The sequence below is a fragment of the Cupressus sempervirens genome, chromosome 3 (assembly GCF_028749045.1).
Source record: "Cupressus sempervirens isolate cs-2001-9-10 chromosome 3, ASM2874904v1, whole genome shotgun sequence".
NCBI lineage: Eukaryota > Viridiplantae > Streptophyta > Pinopsida > Cupressales > Cupressaceae > Cupressus > Cupressus sempervirens.
This window is the reverse complement of record NC_143120.1, coordinates 727,342,103-727,369,698: the sequence shown is the minus strand read 5'-3', so window position 1 is coordinate 727,369,698 and position 27,596 is coordinate 727,342,103. Positions and strand designations below refer to the sequence as shown.

The following is a 27,596-nucleotide window of genomic DNA, read 5'->3' as shown; positions in this document are numbered from 1 at the left end:
TAGATATTTGTCAATCCTTTCATACCAGGCTCAGGGAGTGTAATAACCACCCTTTTTTGTTTTTTGAGGAGACTTGTAGATTACTAAGTGTTATCAATTAGAGTGTTATTTTCAACATGGCATTTTGACAAACACTTAGCAAACATACAGCAATAAATATGCAAAGTCTAGAACCTCCTTATTTGCTGATAAAATATTGATTTTGCAATAGAAATGTTTACATACAATTGCCTTATAGGCTGCAGCAAATATTCAAACTAATATTTAACAATTACAATGCCTAAAATAAATAGTGTGATGAAAGGAACCTGGAAGTAGGTGCCGCAACGATCTGCTCATGAAATGACAACCCCCCAACCTTTAATCAGCGAGAGTGAACAAGAAACTCAATGCAACGTTGTTCGCATACTGTAGCAGCACTATTCATCACACTATAGCAAAAACTATTACAATAATAGATAAGACGTCTATTATTAGTTAATGGTTATCCTGTAAATATCTTTAGCTTTAGTTTGCTTTCTCTAGAATAGAATGCTTCTATTCTTTACGATCCTTTCCTAAGGAAACATCGTCTCATTCTTTTGTATAAATTGACCTTTCGGTCTCAGTTATTAATAAGCAAATATTTACCAATTACCTCATAATATGGTATCAGAGCCAAATGCTTAAATTTTTTTGTTCAAATTTATAATTTCTTCTTGAAATTATTTGTTTAAATTTTTCCAAAATTATTTCAGCTATTTTCTCCAAAAACCCGCCTAGGTTTTTCTGTCTAGAGAAATTCTGAACTTGGGTCTACAAATTGCATGAAAATCGTGGTCCTTTTGTACCATTCTCAGCTGGTATCTGAAAATCGCGATTTCTTTTGCCTAACATCCTCTGCAAATAGCACTTTTTTTTTACACTCCATTTTCGCGTCTTCAACTTGCGTGTTTTTGGGGAGAAAATCTGCATGTTTCTGTATCAAATCTTCATGCTCGTAGCCGTCTCAGTCTGTCATCGTGCTCTAGGAAGCAGATTCGACCATTTTTTACATAGTTACACCACCCTGGGGGACGGGGGGACGGCGAAACGGGGGGACAAGTTTCCGGGACGGGGGGACAGAGGGGCCTTAATTTGGGGACAGCGGGGGGACGGTGGGGGGACGGCGGTAGGGGACAAGAGGGGTGTATATATCTATGCGTATGGTATTTAAAAATGTTAGTTATGAAAATATGTATTGCAATATAGGATGTAAAGATGTAAAAGAGTGAATACTTGAAACATTGCATTGAATTGGAACATCGAACATTAAACATAAATAGTTGAATTTGCAAATAGTGAATAGTAGGATGTCCCCCATCCTCGGTGGAGGTGGTGGAATCTAGTGGCACCACTGGGGACGGGGAGACGGAGTCCCCAAGTCTCCGGTGCGTTGAAGTCTCCGAGACGTCGGGCAAAAAGGGGGGGGATGCGTCCCCGTGTTACTATGATTTTTTATCAAGAAATCTGAAGTTTTTTCAAGCTTTTTTCAGCTAGGGCCGTTTTCTTTCAAAACCCTAATTTTTGGGTTCGGAAAAATATTATGTTTGCAAATTCTTGGTGGGTTTTTCGAGAGCTCAACTGGGTTGTTGTCCGTTTTTTCTGGGTGCCTCGATTTTTGTGTCTTGATTTTCGAGCCAGCAGATCCAGAAAACGGCAGCAGATTCCTTCTGGGTTTTTCGAGCTCTCTTCTGGGTCATTCTCTAATTCTTCTGGATCTTTCATATTTTTGCCTCGAAGAACGTGCCTTCACAGATTTTCACAATTTTTCATTGAAAAACGTGCCATGGCATCTCTGACAAATATTCTTCAGAAAGGACCCAAGTGTTGTTCTTCAGCAGGCTCTGGTGTTCAGATTGCATGGCCTGTTCCCACTCTAGAATTCCTTTAGCCTCGGAATATGTTTGAGGTTCAAACACATTGTGAATGTTGGCCATAAGAGCAAAGTTAACAGAATTTGTAGTTTTGCTCTTTTTCCGAGCAGTTCTCCCATCAATGAGCTCATCATCATGAAGATCAGCAAGTGTCTTAGCCCACCACTTAGACCGGAGAGGAGAATGACCAACAGTAGTACTAGGAGATGCTTGATCAGCAGGATCCTCATCAGAAAAATCGACTACTCTGTTGATAATGAAGGCATTATCAAGTTAGCACGGAATCCAGTCTTCCATGACCAAACCAAGCATGTGGATGTTCATTGTCATTACATACGACAGCTGGTTGAAGACGGGACTATAGATCTACAGTATGTTCCTACCACAGATCAGACTGCAGACATTCTCACCAAGCCTCTTGGTCCTGATAAGTTTGTCAAATTCAGAGGCCAGCTTGGTGTGTTAGATAGATTAACCATTAAGGGAGGGTATTACAATAATAGATAAGACGTCTATTATTAGTTAATGGTTATCTTGTAAATATCTTTAGCTTTAGTTTGCTTCCGTTTTTTGCTTTCTCTGGAATAGAATGTTTCTATTCTTTACGATCCTTTCCTAAGGAAACATCGTCTCATTCTTTTGTATAAATTGACCTTTCGGTCTCTATTATTAATAAGCAAGTATTTACCAATTACCTCATAATAAAAACACTATTCATGCATACTGTAGCAAAACACTATTCATGCGTACTGTAGAAAAATCACTATTCACAAGTACTATAGCAAAATCACTATTCATGCGCACTGTAGCAAAATCACTATTCACGGGACTGTAGCAACTTTTGACTTGAACTTTAGAGCTCTCTTCTACTATGTGCAAACTCAACAATAAATTCCACTGTGTTCCCCTAAAAGAAAATGCCCGGTAATCCTCCTGATTGTGTCTTTCAACAACAAAGAGAATGCTAGCAAAGAGGGATTTCGTCCTCTAAGCCCAACAATTAGATTTCCCATAAATCCAATAGCATAATAATAATATCATCCAAGCATGCCTCAACTCATTCCAACCAAGAGAATATAAAGTCGTCAAGGAAGTCGACTTCATTTACATAAGCAATGTGGGATAAATGGGAAACATCTTTTTTAAAACAACTTTATAATAAGTGACTTGATAAGTTTTTTATTTAATTATCACTTTATAATTAAGTAAATTAACTTCGGCATTAAAATCATATACGAGTCGAACTCATAATACCATGTATGATAGCTCGTCGGAAAGAGCTCAACCAAATCCACCAAGCCGAACAATGAAAATTTCCATATCACTTGACTCCCATTGACTTACTAAAAATAGTAACTCCTGAAAATACTAACAAAAGAGCTCCCTAATCACTTGATTATCCTACGGAAGCTCCTATCATAGTCTAATCTACTGACCCTTATGGTCACATTAAGTAGGGGACATTACAGGGAGCCTGTTTGAGTCCATATAGAGCTTTCTTCAATTTACAAACATGAGAAGCTCCTTCATGAATCACAAAGCCTTCAGGTTGCTCTAAATATACTTTTTCCTCAATAGTTCCATTTAGAAAGGCAGTTTTTACATTCATTTGATGGATTTTCCAACCTTTGGTAGCTACCATGGCTATTACTGCGCTAACTAAGGTATGTCTAGCAACTAGTGCAAAAGTTTCTTCATAATCTATTCCTTCCTCTTGGGAGAATCCTCTAGCTACAAATTGTGTTTTATGTTTTTCAATGCTGACACCTACAGCATGCTTAACTTTGAATAAACATTTGGATGAAACAACAAATTTCCCTTTAGGTTTAGGAACTATATCCCAAAAATCATTCTTTAGTATTGATTAATATTCTTCTGTCATAGCATCTTTCCAAACTTTATGCTTGATAGCTTCAGGAACATTAGAAGGTTCAGAGTTAGGAGTCTCACACATTAAAGCATTATATGTTAATTTGAGAGGTCTTTTGATTTCTCTAAATGTCCCTTTAGGTGCTACAAATTGATCCCCTTCCTCTATCATCTTTCTTGATCTTTCTTGCCCAAAGTGGCCTCTTAGGATTATTGTCAAGATTCTCTTCTTGAATCTCAAGAAGGGTCTCATATTCATTTGTAGTCTCTTCAGGGTACTTCCTCTAAATCTCAGGAGTAGGAACCTCTTCTATGGTTTTAGGTATGTCATACATCTCTATCATTTGAACCTTTTGCTCTTTCGAAAACAATGTCTTCTTCAAATATGACATCTCTATTGAGTTCTATTTGTTTTTGTCCAGGTATATGTACTTTGTAACCCTTTGCAGATTTTCTATAACCAATAACGATTCCTTTCCTTCCAATAGGTTCTAATTTTGCCCTTTTCTCCTTAGGTACATGGATATAAACATGGCATCGAAATATCCTCAAATGACTAATGTCTGGATTTACACCAGAAAAGGCTTCTTCAAGGGTTTTGTTGTCCAAATGTGAGCGAGGAAATCTATTTGGAATATAGACTGTTGTATTAGACGCTTCAACCCAAAACGACATGCTCAAAATTTGATCATATATCATAGCCCTAGTAGCTTCTACAATAGTTTTATTTTTCCTTTCAGCAACCCCATTTTTGTTGAGGATTGTAGGGAACTGTATACTCCCTCTGAATTCTAGCATTTGTACATAATATTGTTTTTAAAAATTCAGAAGTGTATTCTTTCCCATTATCTGTTCTAAAATTTTGATTTTCTTTCCTCTGGAGTTTCCCAGTGATAGCTTTGAATTCTCTAAAACTTCTACGAATGTCTTCAGATTCCTTGCACTTAAGGAAACATATCTATGTTTTCCTTGAGAAGTCATCAACAAATATCACATAGTACAAAAATCCTCCTAATGATGGTGTCAACATGGGTGCAGACAAGTCAAAGTGTATTAGTTCTAAGTTTCTAACACATCTTTAGTTTTACACAAACTAGTAGGAAATGAATTTTTTGTGTTTTTCCCCAAGGCACAACCTTTACAAGATTCATTATGAAATTGACTTAATTTAGGTAGTCCAATTACTAACTTCCCATAGAGTTTAAGGCACAAAAGTTGATATGGCCTAATCTTCGATGGCAGATTTCATTTGAGTCTGAGGTCTCATGAATAACAAGCTTAGTTTGATTTAGTGCAAAGTTCATATAATAGTCCTTGTCTCACACCTATAGTTTGAGCCTTCTTTATAGTTGAATTATTTTCCCTTGGTAGTACTTTACCTTCCATGAATGTAACTCTATACGCATCATCTTCAAGGGATGATATAGATATAAGGTCTCTTTTAATACCTGGTACATATAATACTCTAAAGAGTTGAATAGATTGTCCTGATTTTAGTTGGATAGTGCAAGTTTCAATTCCTTCCACGAAATGTACAAAATCATCCCCAATTGTAACTTCTTCATTTGTTTCTGCTTGCATGCTTTCTAGGTTATCTCGATATCGTGTGATGTGTCTTGAAGATCCACTATCAATTATCCAAGTGTTAGATATGTTTGACACTTGACTAGACAATGTTGAGTAGAAGGCATACTTCTCAAGATCTCGATCTTCGTTTGACTTATCAGTTTTAGCAAATGATGCTTGAAGTTTTGATTGATCAAGGCAATCTAGTGCATAATGCCCATATTGATCACATCTGAAACATTGAATTTTAGACAGGTCTTTCTTTTGTTTTGAATATCCCTTTCCATGAAAATTCCTTTTCCTTTTAAGGTTCTTCTTCTTACCCTTCTTATGAGAGTTGGTATTAAGAACATGAATGTCTTCATCTATTGGCTTTTTTTTTTCCTTAAGTCATTTGTCTCGACTCTTCTTGAAGACAATAAGATCTTAATCAATCCAATTTTGGAAGTTCAGATCTCACACTTATACCTTGTACAAATGGTTCCCATGAATTTAGTAGTCCTCCTCTTGATTGTCAATTCCTTACTGATGACAATTGATCTCTTAATTCAGTGATTCTCATGAAGAATGCATTTACTAATTCTCCTTTATTCATGCTTATATGATTCATTTGTCTCTTAAGGGCAAGTTTTCTGCCAGTATTATTAACTACAAATGCATTTTCAAGGGCTTTGAACATGCGATATGCTGTTTCATGCTTTGCTACAATAGGTAATATATGATCTCGAACTGCATCCACTATAATTTCATAGCTTTCTCATTATTCTCAATCCATTGAGTTTTCTCTGGATCATCTTTTGGTTCTTCCTTTTCTTCTCTCACAAAAGATTCTAACTTGTTCTCTTTTAGCAACATTGTTATTTGAAGTTTCCAAGATGCAAAGTTGTCAGCATTTGCAAGACAGTCTTCAAATCTTATCATGTTTGACAATTTAGAAGAATAATATGCGACTGTAATTCATGGTATAAATCTGAATTCCCAAACTTAATATGATCGTTCCTTAACAAGGCTCTGATACCATGCAAACTTATATTAAGTTTATATCAGATTTCTGAATAAGTTTGGATTTTGTATAATATCGACTGATGACAGATTTATTTGCAGGTTCAAACTTCAATGGCGATGGATCTGATTTACTTCAAAATCTATGTGCTTATTCCACAGTAATATAATAGAGATATTCTTCAAACTGTGATGCTTGAGATACTTCAGGTATGCTTTGCATTAATTGATTTCAATGCCTAGCAAGATCGGGCAGATCGAGTATATATATCAAGGAAGGATGTGACAGTGAATGGTCCTGTCTCCAATGGGCATGTCTCCATGACCATTCACTGTCACACCTGTTCGGTGTTTGACTATCATACCCGTTCTATATTTAGTTAGACATAACAAAAGTCTAAACTTATATCAACGACCATAATGAAGTCGTTTCAATCACAACCTGATAATGATAATTATGCAGATAGATATTGATCTAAACAAACAGGGATCAGAATATATCTCAATCATTAATAAGATATGATCTCAGTTGAAAATATATATATGAACATTGGTTTAGATGCAGTGATCATATACAGAATACTATTCAATTGGATTATGTGTGTGTGTGTGCGTGTTTGTGTGTGTATCAGTATGTAGATCATATTGATATATATATATACATATGTATATAATCTCATATCAGTGATCAGAGATATTGTCTAATCGAAGCTACATACTTTAACACTTATGAACTCCATAATGAATGTCAAAATGCTTGCTTTTTATGTAGCAGATTCTAAATATAGCGATCTCTAATATCACAAGGATATATGAATGTTGTTGCTTCTTATGCAAGTATCATGTGATGTCGTGAGCTCTGAATGTTTCAATCTTTGATATGCAAGTTCTTGCTCCCCTTGCAGTATGACACATCCTCCCATTGACTGGATTCTCACCATGGTCATTGTTCTCTCCATTGACTCCATTTGATCTTACTTCTGCCAAGTGATTGAGATTCTCATCAATCTTTCATTGTCCTCTTGCCAACTCTCCCAAGATAGCCATCATATTTGCATTTGCATCTCCCATATTGTCCAAAGAACGATGCCTTATCCTTTGATAAACTATGTAATCTTGTCTTCTCTCTCTCATTTTACTAAGCTTGGTAGATTGGTCAAGTCAAGGCTCTAATGCCACTGAAATGTTCCAAGCACATATAACAAAACAAAATAGACAAAGTGTGTAATGATAGACCAACAAATCTCAATTATATTCTGACAAACAATTGCACTCATAATTCATATATCATTCAAATAACCTTGTAACTTGTTCTTCTAACAATAATTTACATTGGAACACACAGAGTAATGATGTTGCTATGACTGATATATGGATGTCATAATAATGCCATGATCTTTGATTATTATAATATCCTAATATTGTAGTTTTCGCTCCTTCAATCGTTATTCATCAGGGCCGCCAAAGAAATATGAATTTTCATAGACCTCAAATTGTTGTCATTTATACTATAATGAATATGTCAAGATGCGAAGGTAAATTGCAAGACTCGGTTGTATCTCCAAATCAAGATGTGAAAGAAAAACATTGCAAATCTATCAAACTAGTTTGGTCTTGAAGACACTCCACCAAATTGGGATTGATAATAGATTGAAGGAGGATATCTCACCTCTGAAACTACAATCTCCCAATGAATTCCAATAAGGTATCTCAAAGACAAGTAAAAGTCAAGTTGATTGATGTTGATTATGCTCTATCAATGCCAATATATGTATGATGTTCAAGCAATGCAAATTAAACTAGTTGGTTAACACAAATGAGTGTCATAAATGCAGAAATTGGCTTAGGTCTATACTAAGAAGGGTAGCGCACAAGTATGCATGCCAAAATAGCTCCCCCTTGCAAGGCTAACTGGCTCAAAGGGGACCCTATGAGCTAATAGAAAAATTAGGAATGGGTCCATGCCAAAGAGGTGACATGACAGAAAGTGGAAACTTCTTAGAATACGTTGCAACTAGTCTTAAGGCCTTTGGAAGGCCATAGACACAATAGGAATAAAATTTTAAGCCTTTAGAAGTTTGAATTAACCCCTTAAATGGTATAGTGAACCTCTTGTGTTGTACACAAACCTATTTATAAAGGTATTCACCAATTAAAAGTTGTGACTGTGTTTGGAGATATTTGTATAGGTTGCATTGCCCGTAGGAGTACATGTTCCATAGAAGGGTCCGCTACAACGCTTCTTTGAGTAGGGACATTCCCCTACTGTGTCATGCGTTTTGAGAAGGACCTTTGTATCCCCTCACCATTCCCAACATAAAACCACCCTTAATAGAAATCTACTCCACAACTCGGGTTTCAATTATATATAAGATACTTAGAATGAATCAAATGAGTCTCTCCAACATTTTTCTATAATTTTTTGGAAATTTCAATTTTAAAATTAACTTTTAAAATGATAATCCTTTCTGACCCATTAAAATGGCTTTAATTTCTTATTTACTTTTTTGGCACTTTAGCCACCAAATACTCATCCTTATAAATCATTTATACAAGCCTTTTAATTCACCTTTTGACCTCCACCCAAAATTGTAGAAAATACAGGAATAGTTTAAAGCTGAATTTTGAGTGTGACAATATACTTGTAATGTTTCCATCATAAAATAAATAAATAAACAAAGCATAGTTTATGGGCCAATTGATTTAGTATATCTCGGACCCATTTTTATTTTACTTGTTTCCGTAGGTGTTGTCGTCGACTGTCTTTGTAAACCCTCGGGAGTTCCTCCGAAGGGTATTTAAGCATAGTATGTAGGTAGTAGTTGGTATGTGATTTGGATTATTTTCTTTGTACTGTAATGTAATATCCTCCCCTGATTTGAACTTTGACTTGTAGAAATTTAACTTAAGGAATATTGTCAAACACTTTGTATGCAAACTCATAAAGCTGATTTCCTCAATAAATTGCTTTCCAATGAGTAGATTTACGAACAACTATGAAGTGACATTAAAATGCATAATACACATCATAACATTTTCACAAACACTTGGCACACATTCAACCGTATATGAAAAATCTAGAAACTCTTTCAATCTGCTGATAAAGGGTGATTTTTAAATGTAGATGTGCACTTACAGCTGCCTTAAAGGCTGCAACAACTATTCAGACTTGTATTCAACAATTATTATGCAAAGTATCAAAATTTGACAGAAAAAACCTGGAATTAGTTGCTGTAGTATTTTGCAGATGTAGTCGGCAGCCCTCCAAACTTCTAATCAGCCGGAAAAACAAGTAAACTTGATACCAACACTGTTCACGCCGTACTGTAGCAAAATACTGTTCATGCCGACTGTAGCAAAATACTGTTCATGCGGCACTATAGCAATAACTAACTTCAGATCTGCATCTCCAACCCTTGTAAATTTCTTTATGCGAACGCCCCAAATGAAACCCAGTGTGTTTCCTGAAGTGAAAACACCCTTGATCCTCCTGACTGTGTCTTCCAACAGCGAAGAGAATGCTAGCAAAGAGGGATTCCATCCTCCAAGCCCGATAATCAGATATCCAGCAACATAACATTAATCTTCATCCAAGCATACAAAAAAAGGTTCTTCCATTTCTTTTATAGTGTTCTCACAAGAGCTCAATCCTTCGTTTTCTCAATGTGGGATAAAACATAACTCCCTTTATGTACCTTATGTCTCCAATGTGCTATAAAAATAAAGGGAACTCTTTTAATTTAAATATTTCCCACAAACTATAGTCTATGCATTAATAAAGTTAAATATTTAAATTTAACTTTATAAAATGGCTTTATCAATGTATAACAAATCTTATCAATGATAAATAAGTTTTCTTGTCGATTTTAAAAAATTACCATCGACATACCACTGTGACTGAATGTCCGGCCATGTCCAAGATTACTTACTATAAATAGTAAGTATGCCCAAAGTTGCCCCAGAACCCCTCAGAAAGACCTGCAACTAAAACTGTCTAGGCCAAATGGCCTCTAAGCCCCTTTAATGTCCTAGTTAGCCTACGGGACTGTGGGGAAATAGGCTAACGACAACATCATGCTATGAATGCTAGAAAGGGGACATTACAGTAATTCCTATCGGAATTCTACATTGTTCACCATTTCAGAAGTGGAAGATCTTCCCTACTTGGCTTTTCCAATTTCGATGGGATTCAACCCTCACCATATTTTGTCTTTGTAATACTTTGCTTAGATCGAGAAAATTGGAGCACCATCATATTTGCAAATTGTAGGAATAATTGTGTCTAAATTGATTATCTCTCTTTGTGTTTGGGCAATTCAATCCTTGGCAACAATTCTTTGTGTTTGCACTAAAATCTAACTTTGGCAATATTTGCGTACTGTTTGTACGGCTTCGTCTACCGTACGACTTGCACACTACACTCAATCATACGCACCCAAGTCAAAGCACGTCACCCACCGTATGGCCCAAGTCCTCCCTCATTGTACGATCTATTTGTCTACCATACGACTTTTATTCTACACCATATGACATCCTTTCCCACTATACGACCTTCGAATCACATTCATCGTACGGCCTCATTATTCCTTACGTCATTGCCCATCGTACAGCGTGCAACAACCCCCCATCTACCTCCACCGTACGGCCAACTTCCACCTTGCCTAGCGTACGATCTACTCAGATAACCTTACACCGTACAGTGAAGCTCAACATTCTCTTTGTTCGGCATCAAAGTTGCACTTTGACTGGTCTAACACTTTGGTGTCGAACTAGTGTGCGGAGATCTTGAACATTACAATACTCTGAAATACACTTGAGGTCCAACCAATAAATATTAAAAATTGATACTTTTTGAAAAGAGTATTCCTCCAAGAGATTTGCAATGCACCTAGAATGATATAGTTGGCCTTGAAAAGCATCAATGAACTTATCTTGATCCCCTAAACATAACACCATAAACTAGACTTCATTTTGAAGAGTAGCACTCTCCAAGAAAAGTTGGAGCTCTCAAGAATGTTGGAATCACCAAAAAATGGGAACACTAAACATTCTTGCAATGGCTTTCATTGCATGCACACAATCGATCACCAAGAGTAAACTACCAAAGTTTATAATGCAATCCTTGATAAGATGAGCTATCTGATTTTGGAAAGTTTTAAGTAAACAAAAAGCACTATTGTTCAAAACCAAAGCCAGTGATACTAATCTGATTTCAGTGCTCAACAAATTTCCCAACAATAAGGACACATGATAAGCATTTTGCTGTACCAAATCAGCTCACAAGCGGCTGGAAACATTTCCAGGCAATCTCCAACAGAAAATGTTTACTTCTTTGACAAAGAATAATATGCCAACTCTCCTGAATGAGAGTAAACCATATTGTAAAGTAATTGGCCAGAAACCAATCAGCTAACTCAAGACAGAAAATCCGAACCATTCTTTCACAAGAAACACACCCACGATTAGCTACTCATTCATCGCTCCAATCTATTTGTAGATGAGTGATTGGAATCACAAGATGGCTGGTGAGAAAAAGAGCAGCACTACTAATTCTGAAATTTTCATCCTCAGACCTCCAAAACTCATATTTACCTTTTCCAATGAGCTCCATCAATCCTTTTCAAGGATCCTATGCAAGAATACCCAACCAAGAATGATCTCTAGCTTAACTAGAAAGATACACATCACAATTACAGGTGCCATCCATGACATGATGCACATCAAGGAAATTTCTACCCTTTTTGGTACACACCCATGAAAGAATCAATAACTAAGGTGCAAAGAACAATTGTTGCCTTCAAACCAACCCAAAGAAAGATTAGCATGAGATAAAATATCACTCAATCCAAAGGATGGATTGTGGATGTCATGTTTAGGTCCTTCCTCCAGAGTTACACAAGTAACAAGCTTCAAATCTCCTTTCCTACAGTTATTATGGAGATTCCAGCAAGCTCACTAACATTGTTTGGAATTTCAACTTCTGAAATGTAGAAGTCTTCATGAATCGATTCAACCCATTAAGGAAATAAATTACCAATTACAATTGAAGGGCATTAATTACAATTCATCAACTCAAATAATTTACAAAAAGTCCCACTTCTTTAGCCCACTCCACAGCTCGAGACAAAACTCCATACAAGAATGATGCAAGTCAAAGCAAGTGCCAACAAAGAATCACTCTTTAACTGAAATCATAAAATTGAATACCCAATTTACCTATCAATTCCTTATTAGAAAGGAATTATGATCTCTCCTATTGTCATATCACTCATAATGCAATCTTCATATGGCTCCTCATTTGCATATCTCATATCTGGTGTTCCAATAGGAGGGTAACCATTGACCAATCACCTCATAAAGCTATCTCAGATCATTAGCAGGTTGAAAACCATACTCCAACTCAGGTTCTAAATCTTCTCCTGCATCCCATACCTTGCTATTTTCAGAAAGTACAATACTACAAGAAATAGTTCCATCATCCAACACAAAAACTCAATTGTCATATGTCACATCATCACCCATCTCAAACAATGGGTTATCAACAACCACCACAAATTGATTCTCCCAATCGTGGTCATGCAAAGAAAGACTGCAGCTATGATAAATACTAAAATCAGAACTTTCATACATGTCATCAATGACTCCAAGATTGTCCCAAAGCACCATGTCTCTCCATTATCACTTTCAGTAGTACACTGTGGGTCCAAACTAAGTCACAAGGTTTGAATTCAAATTCGAGTTCGTCAATCATAAAATTTGGATGAAATTCGGCAAGGATAAAAATTCAAAAAAAAAATTGGCATTAACTTGAACTTATATATATTTATCAATTTTTAAATATAAGTAATATATCCACAAAATTGTCAAAATAGTTTAACATTGCTAAATAATTAAACTAAATAGCTTAATATTATTTTAAAATAAAATAATCTTATTATAAATAACAATATAATATTAAATATCATAAAATTTGGATGAATTTCAGAAAGGGTAAAATTTGCTGAAATTTGAACTTCATGGATGAAATTCAGCAAATCTTGTGACTTAGGGTCCAAATCATCAAAGAGTCCATCACCAATCACTGATTTGAAGTCACCAAGGCTTTCATCTAAGAGAACATTAGTAAAATCATCAAAATTTATATTATGGAAATCAATATTCTTTGTAATGTCACTGGATAAATTTGAGAGTGGTTCCAAAGTTGTTATGTTCTTCCTTTCATGCTCCATTTCATCTGAATGTTTTGTTATCAACCTCCCTTTCCTGCTTCTCATTAGTTCTTGCATGAGAAGAATCTTTTCCGTTTGCTTCTTTTTGAAAAGGGAAACCTTCACCACTCAAGATGCTCCTGCAATTCTTGCCATAATATTGACAAATCTTGGTATAATTTTGATAACTTGGAAATAACAATCAAGTATGCACTTAGCAAATGGACAAGTCACTAAACATGAGTACCTTAATAAATGTGTCTTTAATCTACTAAAGGTTTGAAATGTCTTCAAATCAACCATCAAATGCTCATAAAAAGATTACTACAAGTCTGCCATGACATTTCTTTAATATTACGATCCAGAAACCATCAAACTAAGCTTTAATACTCAGAAAATGTAACTCAGAAGTTTTCTCCAGCAATTCAATGCAAACAATAGCACAGGGGCAATTCACATAAGAAATATCAGTTACTTTTTTCACCTTCCAAATTGATCCAGATCTGTTAGGAATTCTTAAATAACTCCAAATGATATTTTTGCATTCAAACACAGGCGTCCCAATACCCAAGTTGGGAACTGCCTACAAGGAGAGACTCGAGCTCGAGAAATTAATGCCAAAGTAAAATCTATATATTATATTTGCATACTCATCATCTAGCCATAAAAAAACCTTTGAGACAATACACAAATGATGTCTTTTTTCCAAAGCTATGAGCAAAAACATGAATCTGAAGGTAGCTGGATTGGTACAGACAGCATTGAAAAATGCCTCAAAAATATCTTGAAACTCGAACGAAACACCAAAAAACCAACTAGAAATGCATTGTGAATACTTGTAAGATCAAACAAATACAAACCAAAGTAGATATTCCACTACGTTGCTAGTCTTCTTCAAGACAGATTTCATCCTCAAGAAGGCTATGTGGACCAAGTTGGAATCTCAAAAGCCATGCAAGGTTTTCTCAAAGAGAAATAAAAAAAATAGTAAACTCCACATCAAATCAGCTCTCCATCCCTTTGTTTATAAACTTTTTAGGGAACTTTCCAAAAACTCCTTTGTAAAATCCCTTTAATAATTTCTTAAACCTTTTAACTCGAAAAAGTGACTTAATTCACTTCTTAACGTTTCAGCACATAAAGTCACTTTTAAGCAACTCAACATTTATTAATTTCTATTCTATTTCCAATGAGCTATAACTGAGGTGCCTGATAAACTATTTTAATTAAAATGGCAATCTTATTGAATTTAATCAAATATAGCTCAGTAATACACCCAGCTAACAAAAATGGTTAAAGTACATCGGAATTAGAATTTGACTACACAGGAGTGATCCTTACGAGGAAAGATGATAAATGGGCCTAACTGGATGACTCTTTAAAAACAGACACTCAAAAAAAAAAAATTGACACTCACTCCAAGAATCTTGGAACCAAACATTTGAAAGAGTTATAAATCTTCTAAACCATCTGAATTCACTAGTAACATCAAATTACCCCTCTGAACGAGTTGACACAAACACAGGAAGGCAGGAACAACTACATTGCTAGAGAACCTGAAAATGAGGTCATTACAGGAATTTTTCTTAACAATCAGATCTAGCCCTAGGGAAAACATTCACTCCTTATAGAGCCTTAGCATGCATATTTTAAACTATTGACGGAACTTTTTAAGTGTTGCCAATACGAGTAAATATAGGAAAAGTATATTCTTCTATTCAATAATTGCAAAAATCTGAAATTGCAACTATCCTTGTTTGATGTGTAAGTTCAAATATCTTATGTAGAAAATAAATAAATTGTAAATACTGGACATTATTTTATCTAATTTGAATTTATAAGCACTTTGTCCATATGCTAGGGGGCAAAATTTAGATAGTCTGGTTAAGCAAAACTACTGTTTGAAACTTTCAAACATGTTCATAAAAATATGCTTTTCTACTCTCTAATTTGATGCTATAGGAGATTTGATTGGGTGATCCATGACACCTGTAAGGTCTAATTTAGAATTTGTTGGTATTTTATTCTTGTCTAGGTATACTAAAGACAAACTATAAAAACAGCACGTTCTCGAAAAGACCATAAACTATTCAAGTTTGTATAAAATGTGACATGAATTATGTAAATTAAAAAAATCAGAATTCTTGCTATTAACTTTATTTTTATAATTTCAGCCTTTCATTTGATCTGTTCTGTTCTTTCAGGTTCCCAAAAAATATGAATTATTTGCCACACTGTATTTTTCATAAGAATACAACACAGATAATACCTGATACTGAAATTTTCTTTCTGCATAAGGCTGCTTCTGAACCATATCTTTGAACCTTTTGACTGCAATCTCTGTGCCATCTAATAAGATACCTTTGTAAATGCAAGAGGTAGAGCCCTCACCTACAAGATTACTGAATCCTTCACAGAATGCTTCTATTTCAGTGTAGGTGAAGTATTGTACTCTGCCTGAAAGCAAAACCACAAAAATATCAAATTCATATATCAAGGAAAACCATTTCTAAAAAAAGAAATCATTAGCTTCCCACTAGAACTTAGTAATGATATAACTTCAGAAAGTAAATGGCAAGAGAAACTAAAATGGGCATATATAAAATCTCAGAGAATGCAAGTGATAGCCACCAAAACTGTTAATGCACAAAATTCTTTAATGTGGAATAAATAGAATTACAACAATGCTAAATGGATGAAACTGCTCTTCAACCACAAATATATAGACGACTATCAGTTGCCTGAAGTGGAGTTAGTGAGCAGTGTACATGAACGCCTCATTCATTCTTGTCAAGAAGCAGTCCATAAGTTCCCCATTTTATTAATAACTAAAGGATCTGACATAAAAATATCAAGGTATCAGTCTCCTGGTTGGTTGCACACTTTCAAAAAACTCATACTGTGTCCGGTTGTAAGTCAGAATCCTGTATTGCTCATTTATGAATCATAAACGAAACCTTGTTCCTAAGCGTTGGCAATGCTCTCATCATAATTTTTAGGTAACAAATTTGCAGGGGCAACTAAAGTAGCTCTCTAGCATATTAATCAAATTAAACATGAAAACTTGGATCGTGAAGAAATGGCAAATGCATCATAAGGTAGGTAAACAGTTATCAGAACTTTTGAGAGTCAGGACACATCTAGACAAAGGAGATGCACTTTTTGATGGTTTCAAGTTAGTAAAGGATATGTAAATGTTCCAAAGCACACCAAGAAGACAGGATGTCATAATTGGAGGCCAAAACAGGCAAAACTGCTGTAAGTATGAAGAATTCCCACAAGGAGTAAACTGTAATATTAAACGTTTCAATGAACTTTCAATGATAAGGTCAACTTAGAGAGGGAAAATGTAATGTTGATGACACATGAGAACATGTAATCACCTGCCTGACCCAAAAATGCTTTTTTCAGTCAAATGACAGAACTCAGTATAAAATTACAAATTAAAATAGATTAGATCCTCAAGGATGCACCACAAAAGAAAAATCTGTTAAGTAAAAAACATAACAAAAGTACATCCAATCTCCGACAAGCACAAGAAGGGGATTAAGTAACAAAAATCGATGTGAAAATAGATGAAACATATCAATCCTAACAGTGCACCTTATGAGTTGAACGTAATTTCAAGAAAGAAACATGAGGAAAGCACAATGTAACTCCCAAGCATGGGGCCAAGGAGTAGAATGCCAAAAAATTATTATAAAAAGGTCATTTAAGTGATAAAGCGCGCCCTAGAGTTCTTGGATGCAAGTGTAAACGGTAATAATAGAAGGCAAAAATTTCCATTAGAGGTCAAAAAGTGCACCTAGGATAGAGTGAAAAGAAAAAGCAAATTCAAAGTTTGAAAAGAACACACCAATTTCTATTGGAGTGTTTTTATTCTCTTATTTTCTCATTGTTGAAGGAAGGGGTTGAAAAGAATCATCATTAAAGCACCATTGGAGTAGTTTGGACTTAAAAGACATTTGCCTTTCTTCAAGGTTTCTCTACGAACACCAAAGGGTTACACCCTATTTCCATCCTCCAAGATTTATAGCAGGTATTCTCCTTATTTGTGTCATTTTCATAAGAGTTGTACTGCACATTTGTTGTAGTTTGAACTAGTTTTCATGGCAGTTCTCTTATCATTTATAAGTGTGTTCCCATCTACATCATGTTGAGCGGTCATTTTGCACAATGCTAACAGCAGAAATTCTCACAAATCTCTCTTGAAAAGCTAATAATGACCAATTCCAAGGTTTCGGATGGCTGTTTTTCAACCTGTTGGGTAACTCAATTGAAGATAAATGTGAATGTTCACAAGGAGGCCTTTGCTGGTATCTACCAATTCTGCACAACTTTGCCGAAAACAGAACCACAAAATGAATATATTTTTGTATTTTCAATTTTATGATGAATGCAATTTCTAATCAATGCAACTATATGAATTCCTATTTTGACCAAGTATTTGAAGAGAAAATAATGAAGATAGAGCAATGAGAGATTTAAAGCAAATTACTGAAAGGGAAATTCCTAATGAACATAAGCCAAAGTAACCACACGTCTGTGAATTAAATTATCGAGAGGCCCTGGTAGGATACCAAAGAAATTAGGAGCAGCGCTTCCTCAACTCCACTAATGCAATCATTGATGGGAACTTTAATAAAAACTGAAAGATATTTCACGATTCATCAAATCGTGTAGGCACGGAAAGTGCGCGCACATGAGACAACACGTTGTGCAAGAACAATAATGATCCTTTCTCCAATTTGTCACAACAGCAGGATTTGTTAACATAAGGCAAACACTAGAATTAAAAGATTGCACAATTATAACAACACAATAAAACCATTAGCTCCATTATCATTCATGAAAGTGAATACACAAAATTAACACACTCTGGCAAGATTTACTACACTCAGAATGGGAGTACCAATACCATTTATTATTGCATCAAAATATCGGCTTGGAGTACACAGTACATCCATTTATTTATAAGAAACCCTCTCCTCTTTTTGTGTTAGGAGTGAGAACTCTTCTAATGCAAACACTAAGCTTAAAACTAATAAAATAAAGCTAATTATATACAAACTGACTCTCTAAATGGTGCTAAGTAGGTCTCCACCCTTGTTTATATCATTTAATGGGTGCATGAGCCTTTACATGACTTAAAACAATAAAAGAATAAGAAAATAAGAAGAGAGAAGCCATGAGATGATTTGGGAGTCACTAGGACTTCTAAAAATGAAAGAATGGCCTTCTCTAGGTGTTTTTGGGAGTTGAACTATCGTCAAAAATGCATTTTTGATGCATGGAATGCTCAAAAATAGCAATTGGTGGTTAACTGTCGGTCCACTACTTCATCTTCAAAATTGTCGATGCACCTCTATGAAAAGTGCACCTTCTGAAAAGCGTACCTCTATGAAATGAAAAAATTGACAAAAAAATTGTAACTCGACAATTTTCCAAGAGAGAATTTTTCTAACTCCACAATTTTCAAAGTGAGAATTTTTCCAACTCCACAATTTTCCAAGAGAGCTTTTCTAACTCCACAATTTTCCAAAGTGAGAATTTTTCCAAGTCCACAATTTTCAATTTCTAGCATCTGGGGCTTGTTGACCTTCAACCAAAATGATGTGTGGATGTTCCCCTTTGAACTTTTGGATGACGGAGGTGATTTCTTGAGGATCTAACAAGTCTAAAGCTTCATATTTTGCCCTCGCTTCCCTATGGAAATCATGAACTTCTTGCCTTACCTTTGCAAAATCATCCAGCTTGGAGTCCAATTCCCTTAGTGTCTCATCGGTTTCAAAAATGTGGTTGACATCATCCTTAGAGGATACTACTTCAAATGATGCTTGAATTGTTGTACAAATATTTTTACTGAGCATAGTTGTGTTCTGGAGTTGTCTAGTTGGTTGCATTATAGTATTTATCCACTTTTAATAGTTGGGCATGTGTTCTTCTCTGCATATCCCGGATACCTTCATACATAGATAACATGACCTTATTACTGGCCTGTATATTCTCAATCCAATCATTGCTCTTATCCAGTTCTTCTCTTGTCTAACATCTAGCAACATTCGGTATCTCTCACTTTTGAGTGCAAATCCATGAAGTGTGACTTCTTGGGCACTCCTTGGAACTTGAAGTCATGGGTTTTAGTGTGGTCTTAGCTGTTGTAGAAGACGAGGAAGCAATGGTAATCTTGGGAACCTCGAGGGTCCCTAGATTTTTTGGATATGTGCACTTGTGCACCTTTAGAGACAATTCCTTCACCAAATCTTCAAATTGCGCACCTGTGCACCCTTGGAGATATGCGCAAGGTGCTCAAGTCACAAAAATCCAAAGTTCCAAGATTTGAAATTGATTTATGGGTTTTGCTCAAATGGGATCTTAGACCACTCTTCTACCCTTATTTCTAATATTTCCAATGATTTAGACCCATTTGCGCACCTTGTGCACCTATGCACTTTGCTCATAGCACACCTTGCACTTATGCATCTTCAAAACTTTGTAAGATTGCGCACCTGCGCACGTTAGCATCTTTGGGACCTTGGGCATCTCCAAGACTTTAGAATAGCGCACCTGTGCACCTTCACTAAAGTGTGCAAGGTGTTCAATTCACCCAAAAATCAAAGTTCCTAGTTTTGAAAACGGCTTCTAGGTTTTTCTCAAATGACATCTGAGAGCACTCGTGTACTTATTCCTGATATTTTTGATGACTTATGCCCTCTTTATAGTTAAGATTTTCATGGACTTGAACTCCTTCTGCTTCTTCTATCTGAAATCCCAAAACACCTGTGTTGAATATGCACATGCAATACCATGGTTTTTTCTGCTACGGATGATGATGATGCCATGATGACCTACACAAAAGATTAACATCAGTATACTGGTGCTAGGGGTAAAAAATGACGCTAACTAACCAAACTCCTAAACCCAAACTACAAAATTTCCACTCCCCAAGGCACCTTGGAAGAAACCCTATTCTGAGGAACAAGCTTCTGTGAGCCAAAAAAGGGGTGTCCCCATTTCTGAAGTTGAAAATGGGGTGTGTTGTGGAACCACAACACATCATAAAGTACTCAGACATTCAATTAAGTACAAAAATGGAAGGATTTCAAGGTTTTGGTAGTGTTGGCATTGGCTTATTAACATTTGACAATGGTAGCAGCCATAGAATAGAGGATTACAAGCTCCTATATCCCCTTTTTGCATCATTCTATGATGAATATTCATGTGAAAGAGGCTGCATAAGTGTTGTGGGAAGTTTATTTAAATGAGAGAGGAGTGTTAACTTCAGCCAAACCTTTAAAGATTCAGCCATAATTTCAGGAAGTTTTTAATGCAAGCAAGCTTCATAATAGAAGATTTCAAGCTCCTTGCTTGCTTTTCTATGGTTTGTTCTCATCATGAATGGAAGGGAATAAACATAGCAACCGATGACAGCAGGTTCTCCACCTTTAAGCACTATAAAACGGTGGTTTTTGGATTCCAAGGGTTTCAAGGCATCTTGATTTATAGTGGTTAAGGGCCTCAAAGGACAAAAATTAAGAGTAAAAATCAGCAAAAAAAAATACTCTAGTTCCAAAACAACAATCTTTTCTTAAGCATTCAAGTCAGCCTAATGTAATATCATTTCCAAGCTTAATGATCAAGTAACTCGTGGACTCCAAAACGAAGTTTCCAAATGAGTGATTTCATAAAAGGAGTAGGCAATATGTGAAATTATTAAAGAAATTAATAAATACTAGCAAACTCTTCAAATCTGAAATGCTCAATAGAGTGGGCCACTCATGACTTATGTAAGATATGCTCATAAATAAGGAAGCCCAAGTACTACAACAGGTTTTCCCAAACTAAAAGAAACTTTGTCTTGGATTCTTCCTCACAATGTGAATGATTTACTTCATTCCTTTTCACCTTCTCATAACTCTTCAACATCTTTGTTGTAGATTTATTTTTCTCTAGCTTCTTATTGTTGCATGTCTCATAACCTTCCAATATACACCATAACTCCTCCAACTCAACCTCTAACTATTGCAACTCCTTTTGTTGGCCCTTTGTTAACTTCTTTCTTTTTCTTTGTCTTTATAGTGCCTCTCGTGTTCACATTTTATTCCTTCGTTATTTTGACCCAAGATATACTTTGATGGATTTTGCATGTTTATTTGAATATTGAATTGCTTCGATGACTATACACTATTTTGATTACCAGTGTCATAGCTGCTAGATGATAGATGTGCTACTATTCAGTTTGATGATATCAGCATGATAATGCCAGTGAATGTGACATGATGCCTTATGATGACATCTTGTTTATTTTGTATTCAAACATGGATGATGCTTTATGTGTTATCAGATGAATATTATTGAATTCATTTCTAGTGTGCTTTTATGCTATGGATGTCTTTTACCTTTAGTAAATGTATGCTCAAAATAAATAATGATTATTTAAATGATTTAATTTAAATGCTTTATTGTATGATTATATGTTGTTATGTTGTAAACTTGTACTGCACTACATGGATTGCCCGTCAATGCTAGTACAAAGTGGGAATGGAGCCGTAGTCACTTGCAATATCAACATGGTGTGTCGTTCTCCTTCATGTGATTATGTGTAATTTGTGCTTTGGATATTATATATTGAGCATTTGCCTTGATGTTTTCTTGCTTACTAAATAGGTATCAAGTTCATTCACCCTAAATTTAGGATCTAAGTGTGTACCTATATCATCGACAGTGGCACCTAGAGATAGTGACTTTGACCGATCGTGTTGAGTCAATGTCATCCCTGTATGGGTGGCGTATCCATATATTTTTTATTATTAACCCTCTAGTAATTGGTAAATCTGGATTCATAATGCATTATAATTTATGTGATTAGACCCGTTTGTTGTTTTAGGGTTTTGCAGTTGTCCCAAAAGATGTTAATTAAAATGTTGATTTATTTGATTTGGGCAAAATTTTCTTATTGATTTAATTTATTTTATTTACAAGCTAATTGCCTAATTTATTTGGGAAAAGGGGCCAATTGGATTATTAAATTACTTAATATTCTAATTTATAATACACTTTTATAGAAGTGCTTATATTAGCAAAAGTGAGTTTCAATTCTCAATTCTCACTTTCTTATTTCATGATTTTGGAGAAATTCTTCCAAAACTCTCTTTGGCTAATTGTGATTTTTTTTTTGTGGGAGTTTGGCTTGTCGGATCATCACAAGGATAGGCTCGTTGGATTTGTAGCAAGAATATCCTCATTTGTCGAGCGTTTCATCACATTCGGCAATCTATTTAATTTGTGGTTGCAATCCTGAGGTAGTGCTTTCTCATTTATTTTGTTTTAGTCTATTTTAGTATCTATTTTTTATTGTTAAATGGTTGGAAGTTCAAAACTATTGTTCCCCTCCATTTTCATAGTTTAATTCAACCTGGTTGGACGAGAATGAGCATTTCATGTTATTATGTGCTTTAACTAATAAGTTTTGGTAAAGTTATGCTATCAGATTTTGCATGTGAGCTTTTAGCTCAAATTTTATTGGATTTTGGATGTTTTATTTCCTTTTGGAAATGGGTTTTCGATTTCATCATTGAATTCCGTAATGTTTGATTTTTGGGTGTTATTCTTGTCTCGTTTTGCATGCCACCCAAATTTTGTGAGAATTTTGTGGTGTGTGTTTGGGTTTCGAAAATGGATTGTCTTCCATGTTTCTATTCTTGTCATGGTTTTACTTTGTTGACATTGGGATTCGTGTTGAGTCTGTACTCCCGACAAGATACCCAATTGAGTGAATTATTTCTACTTGGTGATTGTGTTGCATTTCTCATATCCAACCCTTGAATTAGCTTTTTTATTCAGCATTTTGTAGAGTTAGTTGTGCCCACCCACAAGCACATGCAAGATCTTGCAAGACCCGAACACCCAAATTTAGGCCAGTTGAGTGATCATTTTAGGGTTGGGTTGGGAACTTGCATTGCCTACAAGTACTCGTATAACGAGCATGGTTATGTAGGGTAGAGGTGTGCAGTCGCTTCTCACAATTACCCTAACTCCGAAGTGGCCGACAAGGTAACATGGAGAGGTCTAATAAGTGATAACCAAAATAACCACTTGGGTAATAAAACTTAATGAAAGATAAGATTATTGATCACCTAGCCTCCCGAGGGAGTTGGAACGAAAGTGTGTGTCTGAACTCCCAAGGAAGTTGGAACAAAGACATGGTATCTAGCCTTTTGAGAGAGTTGGAAAGAAGATACATTTCGAGTGTGGCCTCCTACAGGAGTCGAAACAAAGGCTCGATGCTACTTGGACTATGCGAGACAAGTAATGACACTCCACTAGAGTCCGTACATAGTTATCCTATAGCGTGTCTGACTAGTGACCTAATGTATTGCATTATCTTCATGATTAGTGAATTGTTTTGTCATGTACTATTTGGCGTGTGTATTAGCCTTGGATGCCCTTATCTTATGTGACTCTGGTCAGGTCGCTATCTCCATGAGCATGGCGGGGTGGGCCTAAGGGTTCCACATGGTTGGGAGGTGTTGCTACCCATACCACTATTGGGGATCGGAGTACAAGGACGATCTTCTTCTAGCTTTAGGATTGGAGCTTTATGTTCACTAGGATTCTTCGATCCTATCATGATGTATGCTACTAGAGATTTACGTTTTTATTTGATGCACATTATATCTTGATCTTGTATTATCACTATGATGGATAAGAATTGTATTTAAGGAAGATTATGTTAGATGTATTCATTATATATCTTTGATGTATTGATGTCATTGAGTGCTTATCTCCTCGAGATGCTTGCTTCTGGTACTCCTTGATGTGGAGGTTTGATTTTTTGTTATGGCTTAGACTAGCTTCTTGTCTTCAATTTGGGTACTAGGTCGTACCCCTTAAGAGCAACAAGTCATACAATGAAACGATGGGGTAACATTTCATCGCACGTAGTTAAGAGTTGTATTGCATATAGTACAAGCTTGTATTGTGCGATACAGAAGTTCATCACACCTCTTTCATAGTTCCATCGTGCGATAAACAAGGTTGTATCATGTGTAGTTTTACCATATTATCGTATTCCTGCTGGAGTTTTATTGTATGATGTTGATAGAGAATTATCGTACCTCAAACAACGGGTGTTTCTCGACTTGTTTGGAGGGTGCGACTTGGTGTTTTGGATACCCTATGGAGAGTTGCTTCTCCCCAATCCGGAACTATTCCCCTAACAGCCATTTTTGGGTTCTATTGTATGACATCTCTTCATGGTTGCGTTTTAACCTAGTAAATGAACTTGTATGACTTAATCATTTGGGAATTTTTATTTGGGCTTTAAATTGAACACTGCTTTTAATGTTAATATGTTAAATGGAATGAACAATGTTTGGTTAATTCACTTCAATGGAAAGTACGTGTTGGTAAGTAGTGAACGCTTGGAGATCTTTGGTTGGTTGGTTATGTCTTTTGCTGCAATCTTGATATTGTTGTATGCATGTAATTATGTATTTCGTAGCAAAAAAAAATATGTTAGTCTATGTTTACCCTTGTTTCCAAGGATCTCTGGGCGAGGCATACAGTCTTACTCTTTCTTCCAATTTGATTATCCTATTTTTTGCATCGTGATACAAATCCATAATCATATCTTCAGATCCAAGACAGAGTTGCAACTCTCTTCTTTTATTTCCTTAATATAGGTGACTGCCTATCTTCAGATTTTCCTGCACTGATTTCATTCTACACCTCAAATAATCCTCTGCTAGTTGTGGTTGCCACCAATCTACAACCCCCTGTTTCATTCTCTTCCGTATGCACAACTCATTTCTTCTTATTTTATTTTATTTTCCTCTTTAGTCTGCAGCTCCTCCTGGAATGTGATGCTTACCAAAATATCCTTCTCAAGGCATGGCAAGTCTTCTTGAGCTCAGCTACGTACTTGTGTTTAGCACCTCTGTTGTTGAATGACTGAACAAACTCATGAACACCTCTCCTTGATCACCTTTGAGCTCCGATTACCATACTGATGCAGACACTCAGCTCAACACATAGAAACAAAAAGAAAAACGTTTAAAGACTAATAGCCAGCAACCTCTGTTCTTTTATTCATCTCTGTAAAACCATAAATTACATCTTCTAATTGCTGAACTCTATGGTTTCAGCTTTTCCCTTTATGATTAAGAAACTCCTAATAAACTCCTTGATGGAATACTAAACCCTTAGATTAACTCATACAAATACTACAATGAAACAATAGTTCAAAACATAATAAAACTCCTAAATCTACTCCTACGGTGACTGCAAGGTAAACTGTAGATTGGCTGAGAATCAGATCCTATATTTAACATAACTCTCCCTCAACTAACATCTGAAGCTTAACAAACATGACACAAAAACTACTAAAGATGACCAGTTTAACAACTGGATGTGCTGGCAATCAACCTAAAGTTGTTACCCAAAATGCTTTGCATCATTGATTGTCTCATATTCAGTCGTGATGTTGTATTTGACAAAGAACGAGGGTCCTTTGAGCTCTCTTCTCCTATTTTCAGCCTTGGGGATCAACCTTTGAAGGCTAAGGGAAGCCCAAAATTAGTCATTTAAAGGTCTTTGGCTCTACTACTTATGCTTGGATTCCAAGATCTAGATGTTCACAGGTTACAGTGATGACCAAAATGATTATTGGTTGATTGACGTAGACACTAGTCTCATATTCACCCGCAATGTTGTGTTTGATGAAGAATGAGGATCCTTTGAGCTCTCTTCTCCTATTTTCAGCCCTGGGGATCAGCCTTTAAAGGCTTTGGAAGTTTGTTTTCCCTTCGGTCCACCTAATGGGAGGGATTCAAATGACTGACTCTAAAGTTGTGGCGACTACTAGACATTATGTTGCACCACTCAACTTTTCTCAAGAAAATGTTGATCTACATCTAGATGTTTTTGTTCCATGCACCCCAGGTGATGTCGATACTCCTGACTTGGATGTAGGGGCTTCTACTTTCTATCCTAAGTAGTGGGCCAAGACCATTGGTCATCTTCATGATGATGAACTTATTGAGTGCAAATCAACTAGACGCAAGAGCAAGCAGCAAAATTCAGTTAACTCTGCTCTTATAGTCAACATTCCCAGCATTTATGAGCCTTGACCATACTTAGAGGCTAAAGGAATACCTAAGTGGGAACAGGCTATGGATGTTGTACACCAAAGTCTTCTGAAGAACAAAACTTGGGTCTTGTTTGATCTTCAACCTAGGAAGAAACCCATTGGCTGCAAATCGGTGTATAAAGTCAAGTATAAGACCAATGGAACTCTTGATAAGTACAAGGATCAATTAGTAGCTAAAGAGTTCTTGCAGAAAGAAGGCATCAGCTATGAGGAATCTTTAGCTTCCATAACCAAAAATGAGTGCCAAATGCCTTTTGCATGTTCGACAAATGGACATCAAGAGTGCATTCCTCAATGGTGAGTTGCACAAAAAATGTCCATATGACACAACCTCCAAGGTTTAAGGTAGCCAATAAAGAACACTTGGTATGTAGACTAGTGAAAGCACTCTATGGCCTCAAATAGGCTCCTCGAGCTTGGTACATAAAAATTGATATGTAATAAGTTGATCAAGGCTTTCAAAGGAATCCTTTTGATCCCAATCTATATGTTAAGAATACTAATGGTGATATCCTCCTCCTTGTCATCTATATTGATGATCTGATCAGCACTAGTGATGCAATGCATTTGATCAAGCAAATCAAACAGAATTTGTGCCAATCATTTGAATGGAAAACTTGGGACTTTCACTTCTACATCATTGTCTTGTTGTAGAGGTATGGTAAACAAATGACCACATTTTTATTTCTCCGTCAAAGTATGTCAAGAGTCTGTTGGGTAAGTTTGCATGCACGACTGCAAACCTGCATCTACACGTATGGAGAAAAGGCTAAAACTATTAGCTGAATCAGATTCATCTATGATGAATAAATAATGTTCAGGCAACTAGTTGGCAGCCTATTCTATCTCACTACCACTAGACATGACCTCAATTATGCTACGAGCTATATGTCTCTTGCTTCATGA

At 35.9% G+C, this 27,596-nt stretch overlaps 1 protein-coding gene across 2 annotated transcripts in view; it reads right to left on the bottom strand.

Moving 5' to 3' along the window:
- The window catches only part of LOC149568831 (protein MALE DISCOVERER 1-like), a 67,548-nt gene that overhangs the window by 21,607 nt on the left and 18,345 nt on the right, over positions 1 to 27,596 (bottom strand). For both annotated transcript variants that reach the window (XM_089821707.1, XM_089821708.1), the window contains exon 3: positions 15,810 to 15,997. In XM_089821707.1, the coding sequence (XP_089677833.1) occupies positions 15,810 to 15,997 (188 nt within the window). The remainder of the gene's footprint in view (positions 1 to 15,809; positions 15,998 to 27,596) is intronic.